General features: G+C 51.2%; 8 protein-coding genes across 8 annotated transcripts; 3 read left to right on the top strand and 5 right to left on the bottom strand.

Moving 5' to 3' along the window:
- Positions 1–848: 848 nt before the first annotated feature.
- On the top strand, positions 849–1608 carry M436DRAFT_37083 (uncharacterized protein; the record flags this gene model as incomplete). Its single annotated transcript, XM_013576521.1, has 2 exons — positions 849–1025; positions 1075–1608. The coding sequence occupies 2 exons, from the start codon at positions 849–851 to the stop codon at positions 1606–1608; spliced, it is 711 nt and encodes a 236-aa protein (XP_013431975.1).
- A 204-nt stretch (positions 1609–1812) lies between these two features.
- On the bottom strand, positions 1813–2553 carry M436DRAFT_36829 (uncharacterized protein; the record flags this gene model as incomplete). Its single annotated transcript, XM_013576474.1, has 1 exon — positions 1813–2553. A coding segment is annotated over one exon (741 nt), but the record flags the coding sequence as incomplete, so codon positions are not given.
- A 1328-nt stretch (positions 2554–3881) lies between these two features.
- Positions 3882–5019, bottom strand: M436DRAFT_36658 (uncharacterized protein; the record flags this gene model as incomplete). The annotated part of the gene is made up of 3 exons (XM_013576440.1): positions 3882–4115; positions 4176–4670; positions 4741–5019. 3 exons carry the CDS (start codon positions 5017–5019, stop codon positions 3882–3884), a joined length of 1008 nt encoding a protein of 335 aa, XP_013431894.1.
- A 394-nt stretch (positions 5020–5413) lies between these two features.
- M436DRAFT_35984 (uncharacterized protein) lies at positions 5414–6875 on the bottom strand (the record flags this gene model as incomplete). Its single annotated transcript, XM_013576309.1, has 2 exons — positions 5414–6489; positions 6536–6875. The coding sequence occupies 2 exons, from the start codon at positions 6873–6875 to the stop codon at positions 5414–5416; spliced, it is 1416 nt and encodes a 471-aa protein (XP_013431763.1).
- A 1113-nt stretch (positions 6876–7988) lies between these two features.
- On the bottom strand, positions 7989–8554 carry M436DRAFT_68715 (uncharacterized protein; the record flags this gene model as incomplete). The annotated part of the gene is made up of 2 exons (XM_013576755.1): positions 7989–8415; positions 8550–8554. The coding sequence occupies 2 exons, from the start codon at positions 8552–8554 to the stop codon at positions 7989–7991; spliced, it is 432 nt and encodes a 143-aa protein (XP_013432209.1).
- A 196-nt stretch (positions 8555–8750) lies between these two features.
- M436DRAFT_68714 (uncharacterized protein) lies at positions 8751–10955 on the top strand (the record flags this gene model as incomplete). Its single annotated transcript, XM_013576754.1, has 3 exons — positions 8751–8824; positions 8883–9898; positions 9946–10955. 3 exons carry the CDS (start codon positions 8751–8753, stop codon positions 10953–10955), a joined length of 2100 nt encoding a protein of 699 aa, XP_013432208.1.
- Positions 10956–11179: 224 nt separating this feature from the next.
- On the bottom strand, positions 11180–13471 carry M436DRAFT_68713 (TrkH-domain-containing protein; the record flags this gene model as incomplete). The annotated part of the gene is made up of 3 exons (XM_013576753.1): positions 11180–11418; positions 11477–13203; positions 13263–13471. The coding sequence occupies 3 exons, from the start codon at positions 13469–13471 to the stop codon at positions 11180–11182; spliced, it is 2175 nt and encodes a 724-aa protein (XP_013432207.1).
- A 510-nt stretch (positions 13472–13981) lies between these two features.
- M436DRAFT_35561 (uncharacterized protein) lies at positions 13982–15579 on the top strand (the record flags this gene model as incomplete). Its single annotated transcript, XM_013576238.1, has 2 exons — positions 13982–14591; positions 14648–15579. The coding sequence occupies 2 exons, from the start codon at positions 13982–13984 to the stop codon at positions 15577–15579; spliced, it is 1542 nt and encodes a 513-aa protein (XP_013431692.1).
- Between the last annotated feature and the right edge of the window lie 575 nt (positions 15580–16154).

The following is a 16154-nucleotide window of genomic DNA, read 5'->3' as shown; positions in this document are numbered from 1 at the left end:
ATGATTCTTGAGCTTATGAAGCCCTGCTGCTTGCGCGGCCATCCGAGTCGTCTCGATGAGCGAGATCAAGTTTTTCGATGAATGTTTGTCCTCGTTCACCTGATTTTCGATAGTTAGCTGGTTAGGCAGAGCTTGGCATGGGTCTCCGCTCCGCTACTGGGAGTAGGTAAGGTTGATCGGGCTCTGCGGGTCATGCAGCCACTTCGCTCTTCTCCCGGGCCTTATAGCACAGACCATGAGGGTGATGCATGTGAAAGGAAAAGCTTGAGATCTAGGCAAGGGACATGTGCAGACACAGCGAGGAATCGACCAACCAAGCAAAAGGAATAGACGCAGCAGAGGGCGAACGGATTTTGTTGATCGGATTGCAGTCTCACGGATCTTGCGGTCCGCGGCAGTTAGCACGAGGAATAGCTGTAGACTCATCGTCGGCGCACATGCCGGAAGTCCCGGACTGCAGCACGGTCGTCGATGCTGTATGACTATGCGGTCATTCGATCGCATTTCTAATCTTTACATCTCTGTTCTTCCTTTTTCACGCTTTCCATCTTCTTCGGACTTTCGTTTGCTCCACGTCAAATAGACGACTGACCTACTCACGCGCGCCTGGAGTCGCTGCTTCTGTGGGCAATCGGACTGACAATTTTCGAGCTGGTCTCTTACATCATCTGCATCTGTATCTGCACACCCGGCTCGACTCGCCCAGCCCTCTGCTTAGCAAACATCACTCAAGATTCAAAAAAACGCTCCACCACCACCACTACTACTACTACCGCAATGGGAGCAACATGCGATACTGCGAGGTGAGCAAGCTGTGGCTGTTCTAGCTTGCTATGCTGTTACTGACAATGTTGGGCAGGACGCTTAGCATGGCCGTATCCTCGGTCATCTTGATCTATCATGCGGCAACAGCATATCTATGCACCTTTCTCACCAGCGATCCGCTGTACATGTCCTTCAGCGTGACTGCATATGCCTGGTATGGCTGTGCCTTGGCTATCCTAGGAATCTACGGATCCTATAAGGTATTCACGGTAGTCTAACTCTAACCTTATCACTGCTAACTCTACCTAGAAATCACCCACACATTTGACAATCTTCTCCAATCACCTGCTCATCGACACGGTACTCTCGCTCGTTCCTAAATTCGGTCTTGTTTATCTCTTCTACGATGTTACTGCAGATCTCTGCTTCACCAGCAAGCTCAACACGTCATTTTGGTTCCCTTCCAGCGCCGCGGATCTTCACGGTTCCGGCCGCGTCATTCAGACTTCATCTACCGAACAAACCCTTGGTGCGAGTATCAAGGCACGCCGCCACTGCGAAACGGACGTCCTCATAGCCCAGATTGCCTTTGGTGCTGTGCTAGTCTTCTGGACAATTGCTCAGTGGGGTATGGGCTTGAGCGTGCGTCGATATGCTCTCAGGCTAGAATTGCAGAACTACAACTCAATCCAACGCAACGAGCGCTTGGACGAAGAGAAGGCTCTCTATAAAGACGAAGGCTATGCCGACGAGTATCAGGATCATGTCCACATCGTCCAGCAACTGAAACCCTCAGAGAAAGACAGCGTCACTGTCATTGAGATCGCTGAAAAGCACTCCTGATCATAACTCTTTCCTTTTCGCCTTGGGAGTCTTCAACTCGCCATCTTTTGGACACGATACAAGCATTACGTTTTCCTTTTTCTTACGCATAACGTCAGCGATATATACCTATTATTTACTCACGCACTCTTCCTTTATCAAGTCTCAAAGACATTTAGACTGATAGCAGTATGTCGTCAGGACTCGTGTGTAGAAATCTCGTTTCTAAGTATCTACACCAGCAGCTTTCGTGTCCAGAATGCGTGTATGACACCAAACGTCCCTCTTCCAACAAGTCTGACAAGGCTCTTCACAATCACATGTATTCCAAGCCAGAACGCCACCACAATGCATACATGCTTCTTCCAGTGTCCAACCATGGTCTGTCGTGTGATCCTTTACAGATCCCAGTCTCGAAATAGTACGCTCGAATCTTCTTTGATGCCATCTACACACACGATTTTCCATCACAGCTACTTCGGCCTGAACACGACTGCCTTGAGCAGTACGTTGGTCCGGTACCCATGTGAACAGAGCAACAGGATACCAGCTCCGGCATAACACGCAACATCTGCGTGCAGATCGCTCCTTCCCTTCCTCCATAGCAGTGAGGATGGCCTGTCTCTCACAACTGTTCGAATCTCTTGAAAGTTTCTTCTCTGGCGTTGGGATTGCCGTGAACAGATCTCGACTACTGAGACGAAGCGAGACGAGTGAATCGTATGAAAGGTGGGCAGGTAAGTGCAAGGTCAGGATGTCGAGGGGCAACTGTAGCAGCGGAAAGACAACACGCGGTTTAAGGTGTTTGCGCGACATTGGTGGAGGCGCTGGCTGGAGCGTGGTGTCGTGGTCATGCTGGTGGTCGGTTCGATGAGTGCTGATCGTCGGAGAAAGCGATGCCGGATCGGTGATGGAGTGACAGAGTGTGAGTAGCTCCGAGGGTAACCACATTGCTGCTACTGTCGCTTCTATGCTGGAGGTATCTCTTGAGACGATAACTCTTCTTAGTTCTCGTCTGCAAATGCTCTACTTGGTTGTCTTCTTGTGGTTCTCGGACAAGACTTTTCTTCTGTAGTATCTTCGGCCAGGCAATTCGTCCGCGTCACTGTCGTCACAGACCCACACACTCGCTGCAGCTAGAGCAGTTGCTATAGCCAGCACTGAGACCAAGGTAAACATTTTGTTCAAGGTAGGAAGCACCTTTTATATAGCCGGAACCCGTTTGAGAGTTGATCTTCCCTATGACGGATATTTGGTGAATTATGATGAAACAGGGTCGAGCTTGTCCTCTGGTGAAACTTGGGTGTCTCCAACAGGGTCAATATTGGCGACTGGGCTCGCAGTTTGTTTTCCTTGAGAGATGTTGGACTGAGTACAAGGGTACACCAGATGGTCTTGTGGGGGTAGTGCAGGAACGTCTCGAGTAAACAACCAAAGCGCTTCGAAAGTTAAGAAGGTGCGACTCGCGATGCTCTATTTTTTTCCCTCGCGAAATTCGTTTGCTGCAATGCCTCTCCTCTTATATTGCTACGTTTTGTTGTCTTCATGACCAAACACTGTTCAGCTGCTTCCTGCACCTGTAGACCACAGCCACGCAACGTCCGGCGCGTGACCAAACTAACGCTATTCTCCTACCAATTTCGTTCGATTTTGTATCATTCAAATTCAAGTCGTCTTGGAGGTAAGATGACCGAGGTCGTTACTCCAAGTGTTTGTCTGCATGAAGCGTTTTGATTTCATTTTACTTGTCTTGTTGTACCGGTCGCAAGCACCATGCACCTCGTGTTTTGAATTCATGCAGGAGAGCTTTGGATCATCTCGACGCTCAGTTTTCTGCCTGTCATGAACACAACTATCGTGATGTTTTCGAAAGCTTATGTCAAAAGAATGTCTCTATTATGGAGTTTGCATTTGAGCTTTTCGCATCTGAGCGCTGACGCGAGAGCGAGCCGGGCCTGGAAATGTGATGCGAATCGCGTGACTGTGGCCTAGCCTTCGCTCTCAGACTCTAACCTGCCGGTCTGCAGTAAGTGTATCATGAACTTTGGGTCTTGAGTAATGTAATTTGTGGTGCTCAAAGTACGTATTGAATAAGTAGACCTTTCGGTCCCGGTCTTACAAATGATGAGATCACACTCGTTGTTGACTATGGTCGTTTGCGACGCATGTGACAATGGTCTCCTATGTTCTGTTCTCGCGTTCGTAGTCTTACCAACGACCGAACGAGAATTTGTCGCGGAATTGATCAGCTGTGTTCATGTCAGTATACGCGACCTTCAATCAAGTATGCAAGTCTACTTACCATAGTCAGTTATCTGACCACAGCCGCTCTGCTCCCTTTTCATTTCAGCATCAGGTAGCCATGACTGAATCTTCTCCATTCGATTATGACTTGAAGGGTGCGTGGAGAGAAATTGTGGCGGAGCGCCCTCTTCAGCATCGTGCATGCGCGACCATAGTCCTACAGCGGCTGATGGATCGTAGCAAGCTTCCGCCATCATCATCAACCCAATATAATCAGCCTCAGACTAAGGATTCGGATTAATCTTAAGAAGTGGAGGAATATCGAGGCGACCAGCATAACTCACCTCCTGCTTCCTGCTGCCAGGCCTCATAAAGGCTAGATCCACTACCATTCTGGTGAAAACATCTCCAACGTCACCAATGCCTAGCAGAAACGACCCAACCATTGCGATAGGCATAAGGACGACGTAAGAGCTCATTCGCTCGGCAGAATGATGGGCTACGTTGTGGGCAATCTCATGGCCGAGCACGGCCGCGAGTCCAGGTTCGCCTTGACAGACATCAAGTATGCCGGAGAAAACAAAGACTTTGCCGCCCGGGATTACGAAAGCATTCTTCTGCTCATCTTTGATAACATGCACTTCCCAGTTGTTGGTTTCGGCTAGAAGTCCAGAATGAGGAATGAGTCGATTCAAGACACGTTGGACAAGCTTGTGCTGAGGATGCGATGGAGGCAGGATACGGTCTTTGTATTCCTCAATGACTTGCTGGTACAGTTCTTGGCCAGATTGTTGTTCTGTGCTGGCAGAGACGACGTTGAAGCGCCTGCGACCCGAGACCTATACAACAGATCAATGTCATAGTTACTCTCAAACATTGTTATCACCGCAGATAGTGGACCGAACTTACAGGTACGACTTCCAGGTTGTATGCATAGAAGCCACCAGCCAGGCTAGCCAGGCCGCCAGCTTCGTAGTAGAACGTTGGTCTCGCCGACCATCGCCTCATCAGCCCACTTGCCTGCTGGAATCGCGAGTATCGATAGCCGTTCCCTCGACCAAAGCCATTGGCATACGTCCTCTTTTGCCAAGCACTGCCACCATTGTTCTTGAATCCACGGAATATCGTCTGCCTAGAGGTTGAGCGAAAGGCGGCATTTGAATTGAAGAATGTCCGCGCTGTCGCCATGGTCGCGCGTGATTCTGAACGGCTGCACCGGAAGTATTGCGCTGAGACGTTAAGGAGATAGAGTCTCGAATGTGCCCGAACAAAGTGTTGATTATATGGCACTTTGTCCCTCGTGTGATGTTTGCTTGACGCGATACGGTTTGCGATGACGACGCACGTTTGTCACGTTTCCTCAAGTTGGCCGAAACCTCAACTCAAAAACTTTATATCAACTACCAACGTCCTCGAGCTTGGCACTGAATACGACCAGAGATATAAGCAGGGGTCAGGACGATTTTCGTCATTATTGTGCATGGCGCTATTTCGACCTGCCCCGTGACGGCGAAAGAAACCAACCACCAATGACTTGTTGGATACAAAAATACTCATCAACGCATACCCGAGCCGTCCATGTCTATCTTTCAGAACTCGGGATCTCCACCACTTCATTGAACCACTCTCTCATCTCGTCGCCCTCGCCAAGAACAAGTAGTTTCCTTGACCCGCAGAACCCTCCTGGGAGCGCGGCTCTCGTGACATTCCTGTACCCTCCAGACATATTACCAGTCGTCAACCACGCAGCATCATCGTACTCCCAAACCACATCTTCGTACTGCTGGCCGACCTCTTGTATCCTTCTAGGATTTCTGGTCGGAAGTCCGAGACTTACGCCTAGCATTTTCTGGAATGGAGCGAACAAGCGTTCGAATCGACGACTAATGCGGAGAAAGAAGAGCGTTCTGCTGCTATATGCGACTCGGATATAAGGATTCAGGTAGATGCCAGTCGACAGCGAGCCCGAACGGTTGACAGCTGCTTCAATATCGGCGTGGACCAGGCAGCATTCGCTCGCGTCCCAAAAAGTGTCAGCCGAGGCCCGAAAACGGATCGGTGGTACTGTGTTGGGTATGCTTGTTGTGTCATCTGCGGATTCTTGATTGGAGGATATCATGTCGAGGTCCGGCGTCGTATCGGCCACCCCAAGATTGATGCGCATACCACCTGGCTGGAACCATCTCGCATTGAAGGCCACCATGCCGCCCCAGCAGCTTCGCACCTTTACGGCGTCTTTCTGATCAAGCACATCTTTCCGGCTGTTTGCGTCTCGAGCATCACTGAACCACGGATAGATCGGCACACCTATACGATTCCCTTGATCGTCTCTCGTTGCAAATGTGTCGTAATATTTGAAAGGATTGATGAAGTCTGCTGCACAAGCAGCATGATATTTGGCCTTGCCGGTCTCATCGACGTTTGTTGAGAAGATGAGGTTTGCTGCATCGATTGGATCGAAGACGACATCGTTGATGTAGAGCAGCTTGTCGAAGTGTACCGAGTATGCGGACGACTCTGGGTCTTCCAGAGGTGCCAAAGCACGATTGCGGACGTGAGCCAGGAACTCAATACGCTTGAGTCTCTTCTGACCGTTTGGAAGCTTTACGTGCGGCAAGGCTGCGCGATCAACATGTTCAGCGACCAGCGAGGAATCACCTGTAGAACAGTCAGTCATGAAGAACAGAAGCTCATATTGACTCACAGTTAACTCGCTTAGAGAAGCGCTCCAGAGACGTTCTTGCCAGGCTGTCTGGGTCATCTTCGAAGACACTAAGGAACACGTTCTCAGGTCCCAGCAGATCTACAAGGTCAAGTAGATTTTGCGCCCACGGCCCAGACGCAAGTTTACCTTGCTTGTCGTAGATACTGCTTGCAATGAATATTTTCTCATTATGAATATTGGCACGGCCAGGATCTGTTGATATTAAAGCGTGTGCACGCAAAATATTGTAATGTTGCGGAGGATGAGAGTAGGAAGGGTAAAGAACAGCAACGAGTAGTATAACAACTACGGCCAGTGAGAGTAGAGTAACCATGACCATCCCAATTAGACGCCGGAGTCGTAAACGTCCGACAGAGCGGAATGCTGGTGTTTTTCGAGTATGAACTGCATCGCGGCTGTGGTTTCTTGTGTTGTCGAGATCGCTTATCAGAGTGTAACGAGTCGTTCTGACGGCCGACCAGGATGCGACAGCTCTCCAAACAACTACTGGGACGCGCATGTACCATGGCCGAGCCACGAGTGAGGAGCGACTGCGTGTGTTTCGTTGTGGTGAACGCGATCGCAACGAAGTCAATTCGTATTGACCAGACATTTCAACTGACACTGGATCTCGTCGGCAACGAAGACTACCTGCACTTACCTCTGTTGTGAAGCAAGGCAGTCCCGTGTTTCCGTCCGCGGCTAAAGGGGTTGTACAGAATTTCCGTACTAGGCTAGCGGACGCACGTGGACAAGCTTTGTACCCCAGATAGATCTGCAGGGTCTCAATGCTTGAGTCTGAAGTGATGATCGATCAGGGCACGCACGTAGGAATGTTCAATCCTTGGAAGTGTCACTCCTAAGAGGTGCGAACTGTCATTCACTCTCATGCCGAAAGACTCTGCAAAGGAGGTATTTAAACAGGCGCGTAAATCTGTCAGATACCGAGTGCAGCAAAAGCAAGGAAAAGTGGAGGCAGGAAGAACATGGAAGAGCGAAACCGGTTGGCTAGTGTTGCAAATTTGCGACTCCGCAGAAAGCAATATTCTGCTCACCGACCGGAATGCACAACTCGGTGCGAGAAAGTGGCCTTGCACACCCTCAAGGCTCTGATCTAGATGTTTAGTCCGTCGTGTACAATACTAGAAGCTCATCGACCGATACTGTTACTGTCTGAACTTGGCATGGAAGGCCCGTTCAGCCAACGCGAGGTGTGTTACAACGCTCGCACTCGTTTGGTAGTAGATGATGGTCTGGCGTGTGGCTGTGAAACAGTGTTTGCATGTTCCGAGACGGGTGGTCTCGTGCCTGACGAGCTAGTCGACGACAGTCCTTCTGATGTCAAAGACTAACAGACATGGAAGCGAGAGGTGAGAGGTCTGGACGGTCAAGCAGCAGCAGCAAGTGCTCCTGATGGTTCATCAAGTGTGGGTGTGGGTTATAATGACTTGGATCACATGCCACCTTGGATGGCAAAGGAGGACAAGATCAAGACGAGGGAATTGATGATACCCCAGGAAAATGGGATCCAGGTCGACATGCGAAAGTAGCCAGCAGTATAGACGCCGCTCAATAGACCACCAACGACGTTGCCAGCAATCAGGGCTTCGATAGCACCGATTGCGCCAAAGACGATTGGGGCAATCCATATGAGCTTCCAGTTGCGCCATTGGATGGCCATGGCAAAAGCGGCAGCAATTAGGTGAATGCCTACGACATCAATGATGGTCCAGAGAAGAGTGAAGCGCCATATGTCGTGGGAGTGGTAGAGGTACAGGGTTTGGGTTCCACCAACAGGGAAAGGCCAGTACAGAGAGGGAAAGGGTGGAGTAGAGTATGAGAGTGGAGGAGTGTCGACGACGGTGCGCAGGAACGAGTCTCTGCAATCGGGGGTCAGAAGCGTGACGACGAAGGGGCCGTGGCCGTGCAACGGGCGGAATGCGTGTACCTGATGCTAAGATGTGTCAGAGAGGATGATCAAAGCTACGTTGGAGCGAGAAGATACGGCACCGACCCCATGGCTGCGACGGTACGTGTGTACGGAATGCGAGAGAGCAAGAGTAAATGTCGTTGCTTGCGAGAGGCTTCGACCTTGACGGCCGAACCTCCGACGCACCCTTGGACCTCGGCTTGCCGCCAAGCTACCCTTATCCATCAACCACGCCGTCAACATGTCAACTCCTCTTCTGCAAGCCCTTCTGCCAAACACTACACCATGTCGATCGATAGGCTGTTGTCCACCTTGCTGAGGTATCTGCAATCAACATCGGATCAACATGACACTCGCCGGTATGCTTCTCCAAATCCTTTCAACCATGCTACTTCTTCGCGACTAATCACCACCAAGACTACTCGGCACAGCAGCATCTCTGTTGACAACACTAAACAATCCCTTGAACATCACTTTGCTCACCAGTCAGCTCTTATCTGCACCCGCCTTGTGGTCTCGCCCAAATGCCTTGACTTCTTCCTTGACCTTTATGACCGTCTTCCACTCGGCTGCTATCAAATGCCATCAACGTGAACTTGCCCAGCACGACATTCAAGAATCTCCTTCATCAATGCGACCACATGTCGAATCTCATCTTCCCTTGAATGACTGGATTACAGCAGTGCTCAAGGGTGCCGACCAACATTCTGCTCCCGACCACCACCTACTTGCTATCGGAGGTTTGATCGTTGGCCTGACCACACACGACAATCAGTCCATGTCATCAAACATTTCTTATACTCTACGCTCAGCCTTTGTCAAGGCTGTCAATCTGGCCCTGTTAGAAGCTCCTGCCGCTGATGACGCCGCTCATGGAGCCATATGTCTAGCTCTCAACCATGCTTTCACTCACCTATCACATGTGGACCGCTCCACTCTTGACTACGACCGTCTTCTACCCGTACTCATGACTTCGACATTCCACTCGCCACACGGTCTGCGCTCTGGCTGTTTCCTGAGCGCAGCAGACGCCGATCTCCAACAGGTCTCGACCCAGCAGTTCAACTGGCCCTCTGAATCACCTTCGTATCAACAGATCGACTCTATTATCAAAGGTCCGCTGGTCTCATCTCTTGGCCCTCTGTCAAGACTGATAGCTCATACTATCCATCATGTGCACGATCCATGGCTTGTGCTATCTGCTGTCGAGGACTTGTCAGACTTCTCGAAACGTCTGGGTACACAATGGAAGCAGAACAAGCTGTCCGAGATCGATGCGTCCGAAGAGAATGTCTTCCTCCATGAAGAGGCCCGAACTAGCACTGTTCCAACCTTATGGAGGCTTCTCCGCTCCACTTTATTTGCCATTGTCATCATCCTTCGTAGTGCAACCGGTCGCGTGGTAGGAGATGTAGCTTTGGCAGCTCATAACAGTAAGATATATGCATCGAGACATTTTCGGTCAGGACTAATTCATTAGATGCACCTCATATGGCACAAGCCATTCTTCACTCTCTTCGCAGTCTCTCGTTCGTCTTTAGCCGCCTGGGCAATGTCTCGTTCTCACAATATACCTTCACCTACCTTGCTTCTATCGATATCCTCTCCAACTACCCGGATCACTCGTCAACCTTCCTCGATTCTATAGCCCCCTCAGAGCTGGGACATATTCCTTCTCACCCCTTCGAACGTAACCTAGACCTCTTCTTCCTCAACACGGCTGAGCACTTTGCTCTTGTTCTATCCTCACGCCAGAACGAAGACCTTCTGCTTGCTGCAGCATCACCATATCTCGTCACAGCAGGCAACTCCAATCTCCTCCCAATCTTCGAAGCCGCTCACAGCGTCACTTTATCAGTCTTCTCTGCGCCTCAAAATGTCGACCTCGCCGCAAAACACCTTCCATTCTACGTCGACGCCTTGTTCCGCGTGTTCCCTCATAACCTTTCCGCTCGCCAGTTCAGACTGGCCTTCAAAAATCTCATCAAGGTCGTCTCGCCACCCAGTCGCATCGCCGTTACCCAGCCCATACTTGCTGCTACACTTCTTGATCTCGTACACGAACGTGCGATACATGCCCCAAACACTGCTCTACCGCCGACGTATGTTCCTCTGTCAGCAAACACTCCAGAACTCGAAAGCATTGCTCCGTCCGCTATCCCTGACCTGTCCGAACAGGCAGTCCTGATACTTACTCTTATCGACTCCTTCCCATGCCTGTCCTTGGTTCTGCTGGAGGAGTGGTTACCAATGACTGCCACGGCGACGCAGATGGTCACGGATCCAGTCATGCGTGAATACTGCAGGAAGCATTTCTGGGAAACTTTGATTGGTGGCGAGATGGACCCAGAGCGTAGTCAGATATGCGTGCGGTGGTGGACTTCGAGGGGAGGGCGTGAGTCGTTGCTTGAAGTCGATGACTCAGAAAATGATGAGCTTGTCATGAGCGGAGCATTGGGAGAGCATGAGAAGATCATGGCCAAACTGTGATGGTTGTGAGGAGGATACCCTAATGAGACTATGAAACGCCTGACACAGGCAACCCTCAATACCAGTCAGACCATCTGCCTATTTCTGTGACCATCACTGATCTATCACACCCTCGTGTCTCGCTCTTACCTTCCCCCCCTCTTCTCCTTTCCCCTTTCCCCTGTCCCTCTGAACGTGACTCAACGACCAGTCACTGATACCTTCATGTGCCTCGGCCCTGCAGCTCAGACCACATCACCATTCGCAGTGTGTCTGCTGACTGCTCTCTCCAGTCTGATTGCCGCATCCTCTTCTTCGGCCAAATCTTGTTTCTCGTCCGGCAGCAATACTGCACGGTCGATGGCAATGGGTAGACCCCTGTGCCTTCCTCTCAACATGACAGCGCACAGAATGAGCTTACTCAATTTGTGCCATGAGCCACAAAATGAGTACGCATTGTCAGGAACACCCACACTTATGCCAACTATTTTGCGCCGGTTAGCGATGTTCGTCGAACATGCGGCGAGCGTATGATCACGAACCTGTACCGTAGCCGGAAACGACTTCGAAAATGACGTTGAAGACAGAAAAAGTCTTTGGGTCACGTTCGAATTGTCCACCCTCGATGATCATGATGAGAAACACGGCAAAGACAATCCACCAAGCGTCATGCGCGAGCTGCGCCCTCAGCTGCTGCTGTAGGAAGTAGCTCTTGCCCTCACTCAACCCACCGAATCCAGTCGCGATTTGTTTCTTCACCCCGCGGAACTTGCTATAGAAGCTGTTGGGATCTTTGGAGGCCTCAGATACGTTGTCTGGATCATTCTCATCGTAGACACCCAAACTTCGCTCTTCATAGACATTGCTGTTACGCATTGTGATGACGACAGGATATACGGAGATGTACATCATGATCACATATAGGACTTGAAGCGAGATGCGGACGGTGGGAATGGCAACCACATAGAAGCCTCCAGAGCGAACGGCAAAGGCCTGGAAGAGACCATCAAGCACGCGGATATGAACAGGGATGGTTGCGTTAAGTACGCGATTGCCGATGTTCAAGATCTCGAAAGCAGCCCAGTCAACGCCGTTGAGAATAAAGACAGCAAAGGCTAGCCACCAGGTATGCTCTGATGGGAAAAGATTAGTGTAGCAGCGGCGAGGGTGGTCGAGCAAGAAACGCAAAGTGTTTCGATGATCTTCGAACCTGGCTGTCTTGGGTAGAGACTTGTAGATTATCCAAACGATCAACCGGAGGAAGATCGGATAGCAGGTATTCCCGGCGAGGATCAACAGGCCCATAGTCAGTAACAGATAGTACGATGTCTGGAAGGCTACCATGTTGGCGTCCAGCAAGCTCATACCAGAGTTATTGAAGGCAGACACAGCATTGAAAGCTCCTACCCACCATGGGTTGAGGCCGTTAGATCGAGCTGTCTCCGGACGGTTGTACGCGACCCAAGCAGCACAGCCTAGAGCTCCAAGCAGTTGCCAAAGGACGAGATACAGAGGGACGATCCAGGAGAGCCACAAAAGTGCCTTGTATTCCACACCACCAAGCTTTTGGCGTTCGGCTTCAGTGAGGTTGTGGAACGTGGAATTGCGAGATATGTAGCCAGCAGAGGGAAAGTAGTCAGCAGTAGACTGATTACCAACAGGCGCTTCCTCAGCAACAGAGGTGCGCGAGATGGATGCAACACGCTGGAGACTGGCTTCAGATCTGGCTCCAACACCGGAGACGGAGAAGACACGCTGTCTCGGTTTGGTCGGCGACGGTTGATCGTCCTGGTATCTCTGCGATCGGAATACAGTCTCAGGGCTGAAGGTGATACGATCCGGGGAGGTGACATCGTGCAAACCGTCTTCAGCGATATGCGATTCATCGCCGGCCCCATCGGTATCCTTGCTTGTGCTCAAGCGCAGGGAGGTTTTGCTGGTCGAAGCACGGCCTCTCCTGACAGGGCTATGGGCCTCGTCCATGTCTGCTAAGCGAGATTGCTTATCTAGACCCAGATTTGGATTGTTGTTCTCTCGAGATCTGCTTATCGAGAGCCTGGACATGGAAAAGGTGGAGCCTCTGAGAGAAGTGCGCCGCTGTTTCCGAGCCCTGTTTTCAATGACGCTTATGAACTTGCGTTCAAATGCTCTCCTCCGGACTTGGAGGACGAAGTTGGATACGAAGATAGCGGAGCCTATGAAGATAAGAGCAAATAGCATAATCTGCTGCCAGGTATTGAGCTCGCTCAGGTTAACAGTATTCAGGCCGCTGTGGTGTACTGGGTCAGTCAACGGAAGCAGGAAAGCTTGGCAAGTTGATAGACTTACGCTTCAGTCATGGCACTGACACATAGGAACAAGGCGTCAGTAAAATCTACATGGGTAATAGTTGAAGATGCCCAGAAGATGACGGCGGCCAACAGACAGGTGAATATAAAGTAAGCATAATGCAGAGTGATGAAATTGACCGGAGGCAGAGCGCGACGGATGGCTCGGAGAGGACGAGCGAAGCGCAAGTCAAGACGTCGACCCAGCATTGAGATTCGAGAATGTATTGGAAGTTTATACGAGTAAAGTGTATCGAATATCTACTTGTCCGGTCGACGTCTTAGTAGCTTCTTGGGGGATCTGGGCTCGTGTCGTATGCCATAAGGATGGTCCCTATGCATGCAAGTGCGGTGATGGGAATGTGCAGATAGATGCACGGTGAGCGAGGTGTCAACGTTGCGTGGGGATGAGTGCGGTGCAGTGGTGACTTTGATGGTCAAAGATGCAGGGACAAGGATGACGGGAAAACGAGAGGCGTTCTTCACGCCGTGGCAGACGCTTCTGATTTGCTCCCCCACACTTGGACCGGGCTCCGGCGCCACAAGTTGGAGTTAACCAGCCACAGTGTGGCGCAGAGCAGCATAGCCCCCGTCCACGAGCGATGACGATGTGGGTTCATGCACGAAACAAGAATGGGCCATGTTAAAGTCACCTTGTCCCCGCGATAGCTGGTCGCTGATGCCTTTGGACCATTCAGACTATAGACACGCCAGGCAACCATGGCAGGACACCACGACCCCAAGCTTCTGTACACCATCGCCAATGTCAAGGCATACCACATCCAGGGTGGAGAGGAGCAGGACCTGACCTCGTCGGGCCCCCAGACGCTGTCGCTGCTGATGGTGCCGACCTCGTCGCCCTTCTCCGACCTGTCGTCGACCATCCCGCAGAACGAGATCCCCGAAAACGATTTCTACCTGCACCTGAACCTCCCTCCTGAGCTGGATCTGCCCCTGCCGGCCACCACCCAAGTCTACCACCAGCCTCCCCACTCGTACTTGATCCCTCGCTGGGACCTGGGTGCCGACAGCGGCATCTTTACCCGCATCACATTCGACAAGAACATCTCGCCCGAGGACCACGACACATTCGAGACCATCCTCGCCCAATGTACTGCTTTCCTCGAGCGTGCTGCACCACCAAAGCCCTCTCGTCCTTTGGAACAGTACAACCCCACGGACTACGCTCCCGGTGGTAAATACCACGATGTCAAGGGTTCTGGACACGGCCAGGTTGTTCTTATCGACGAGGACAATGGCAGCATTATTGGCGAACTGGCCGGTGACGCTCATATCGTCGAGGACTCTTCCTTGAACCAAGGAACAAAGAGTATGCTCCTGTCCATGTCTTCTTCTTCTATCCCTCTGCTGACCGCTCTTGCACAGACCCCGTCCAACTCGAAATCTCGCCCGACGGAAAACGCATCAGCGTCATGCCCATCAGTGAAGAATACCTACAGATGGCCCGTCACCCCGCATACAAAGACAGCGGCATGGTCCAGAACGCCGCAACTGCCTCTCGCTTCATCGTTACCTCGAGCAGCCGTCTCGGTAACATCTTGACCGCTGGTGCTGAGAACTTTACCCAGAAGGTCAAGCCCGCCGCTAAGCCCATGGAGTTCAGTCCTGCTGCCCACGAGCGTGTCCGTAAGATCAACGCCTTCACCAACAGTGCCGCCGGCATGTCTGCAAAGACTGTTGGCCAGGCATCCAAGTACGCCCAGAACATTGGTGCCAGATTTGGCGGCAAGAACGAGGAACGCTACAAGAAAGGATACGATGCCAAAGGCAAGCCTCTCACCAAAGATGAGTACAAGCCTGGTCTACTCAACAGAAGTATGATTGCTTTCTCCACCATTGCCGACGGTTTGGCTACCAGTGGCAAGCACCTGCTCGAACAGAGTGGTTCGGCCGCAACAACTGTTGTCGGCCACCGCTATGGCGCAGAAGCCGGATCTATCACATCCAGTCTCGCTGGTGGTGTAAAGAACGTCGGTCTCGTCTACATCGACGTGACAGGTGTCTCTCGCCGTGCTGTTCTCAAGTCAGTCGCCAAAGGAATGGTGGTTGGCAAGGTGCGCAACGGCGGCCAAGTCATCGTCGGCGGTGGAGACGGTGGAGTGGTCGAAGACGAGGACATGAGAAAAGCCGGTCTCAAGAGTGACGGACAACCTCCTCAAGGCCCTGGATATGGAAACGTCGGCAGCGTTGAGGGCTACGGCATGCAGAGCGGCCCACCAGCATATGAGAGTGGTGTTGGAGAGTCGATCGCAGGTCAACCTGCATCGCAGCGCGATCTGAAGGGTAAATACGCATGAAGCCATGATTAATGTTTTTCTTTTTACGACGAGCTATTACAGCGTTTCGGTATTTGCTAGTTAGACGATCGAACGTCATGCCCATAGTATTATTCTTGTGCCTATATTCGACATTGCTCTGTGCAAAGGAGGCCTGGAAAGAAGTGATTCTTTCGCTTTCTCTGCTATCAGCTACACATGATAGGGTCATGTTTAGCTGCTGATGTTGTTGCCAACAATCATTTTCCACGGTCATCTCACGGCGTTCTCTACAAGCTTCCTCTCGCGTCCTTCATCCGTTTCCAACGACAATTCTCAACACCGCTTGCACCTGCCCATGTCTACTTGTGCACATGACTTGCAAGGCTCTTCTCTAGCCCTTTTGAGCTAGATTCTGTATACGACTCTCGTAGAGGCAACAGTCTCGTTCAAGTTCTCTCTGACAGATGGGTTGGACGATTCAGATGAGGTCGGAATGTTTGATGTGTATCAGAAACTAGCAAAGAGATCGTCAGAAACGATGCGCACGTAAATCTATCGCGACGTTATATCGTCGAGGATGGTGTGTCACGTCGAGAGGATATCGTTATAGGCCA

Source organism: Aureobasidium namibiae (genome assembly GCF_000721765.1).
Source record: "Aureobasidium namibiae CBS 147.97 unplaced genomic scaffold scaffold_1, whole genome shotgun sequence".
Classification (NCBI taxonomy): domain Eukaryota; kingdom Fungi; phylum Ascomycota; class Dothideomycetes; order Dothideales; family Saccotheciaceae; genus Aureobasidium; species Aureobasidium namibiae.
The sequence above is the reverse complement of the archived record's forward strand: the minus strand, read 5'-3'. Positions and strand labels throughout refer to the sequence as shown.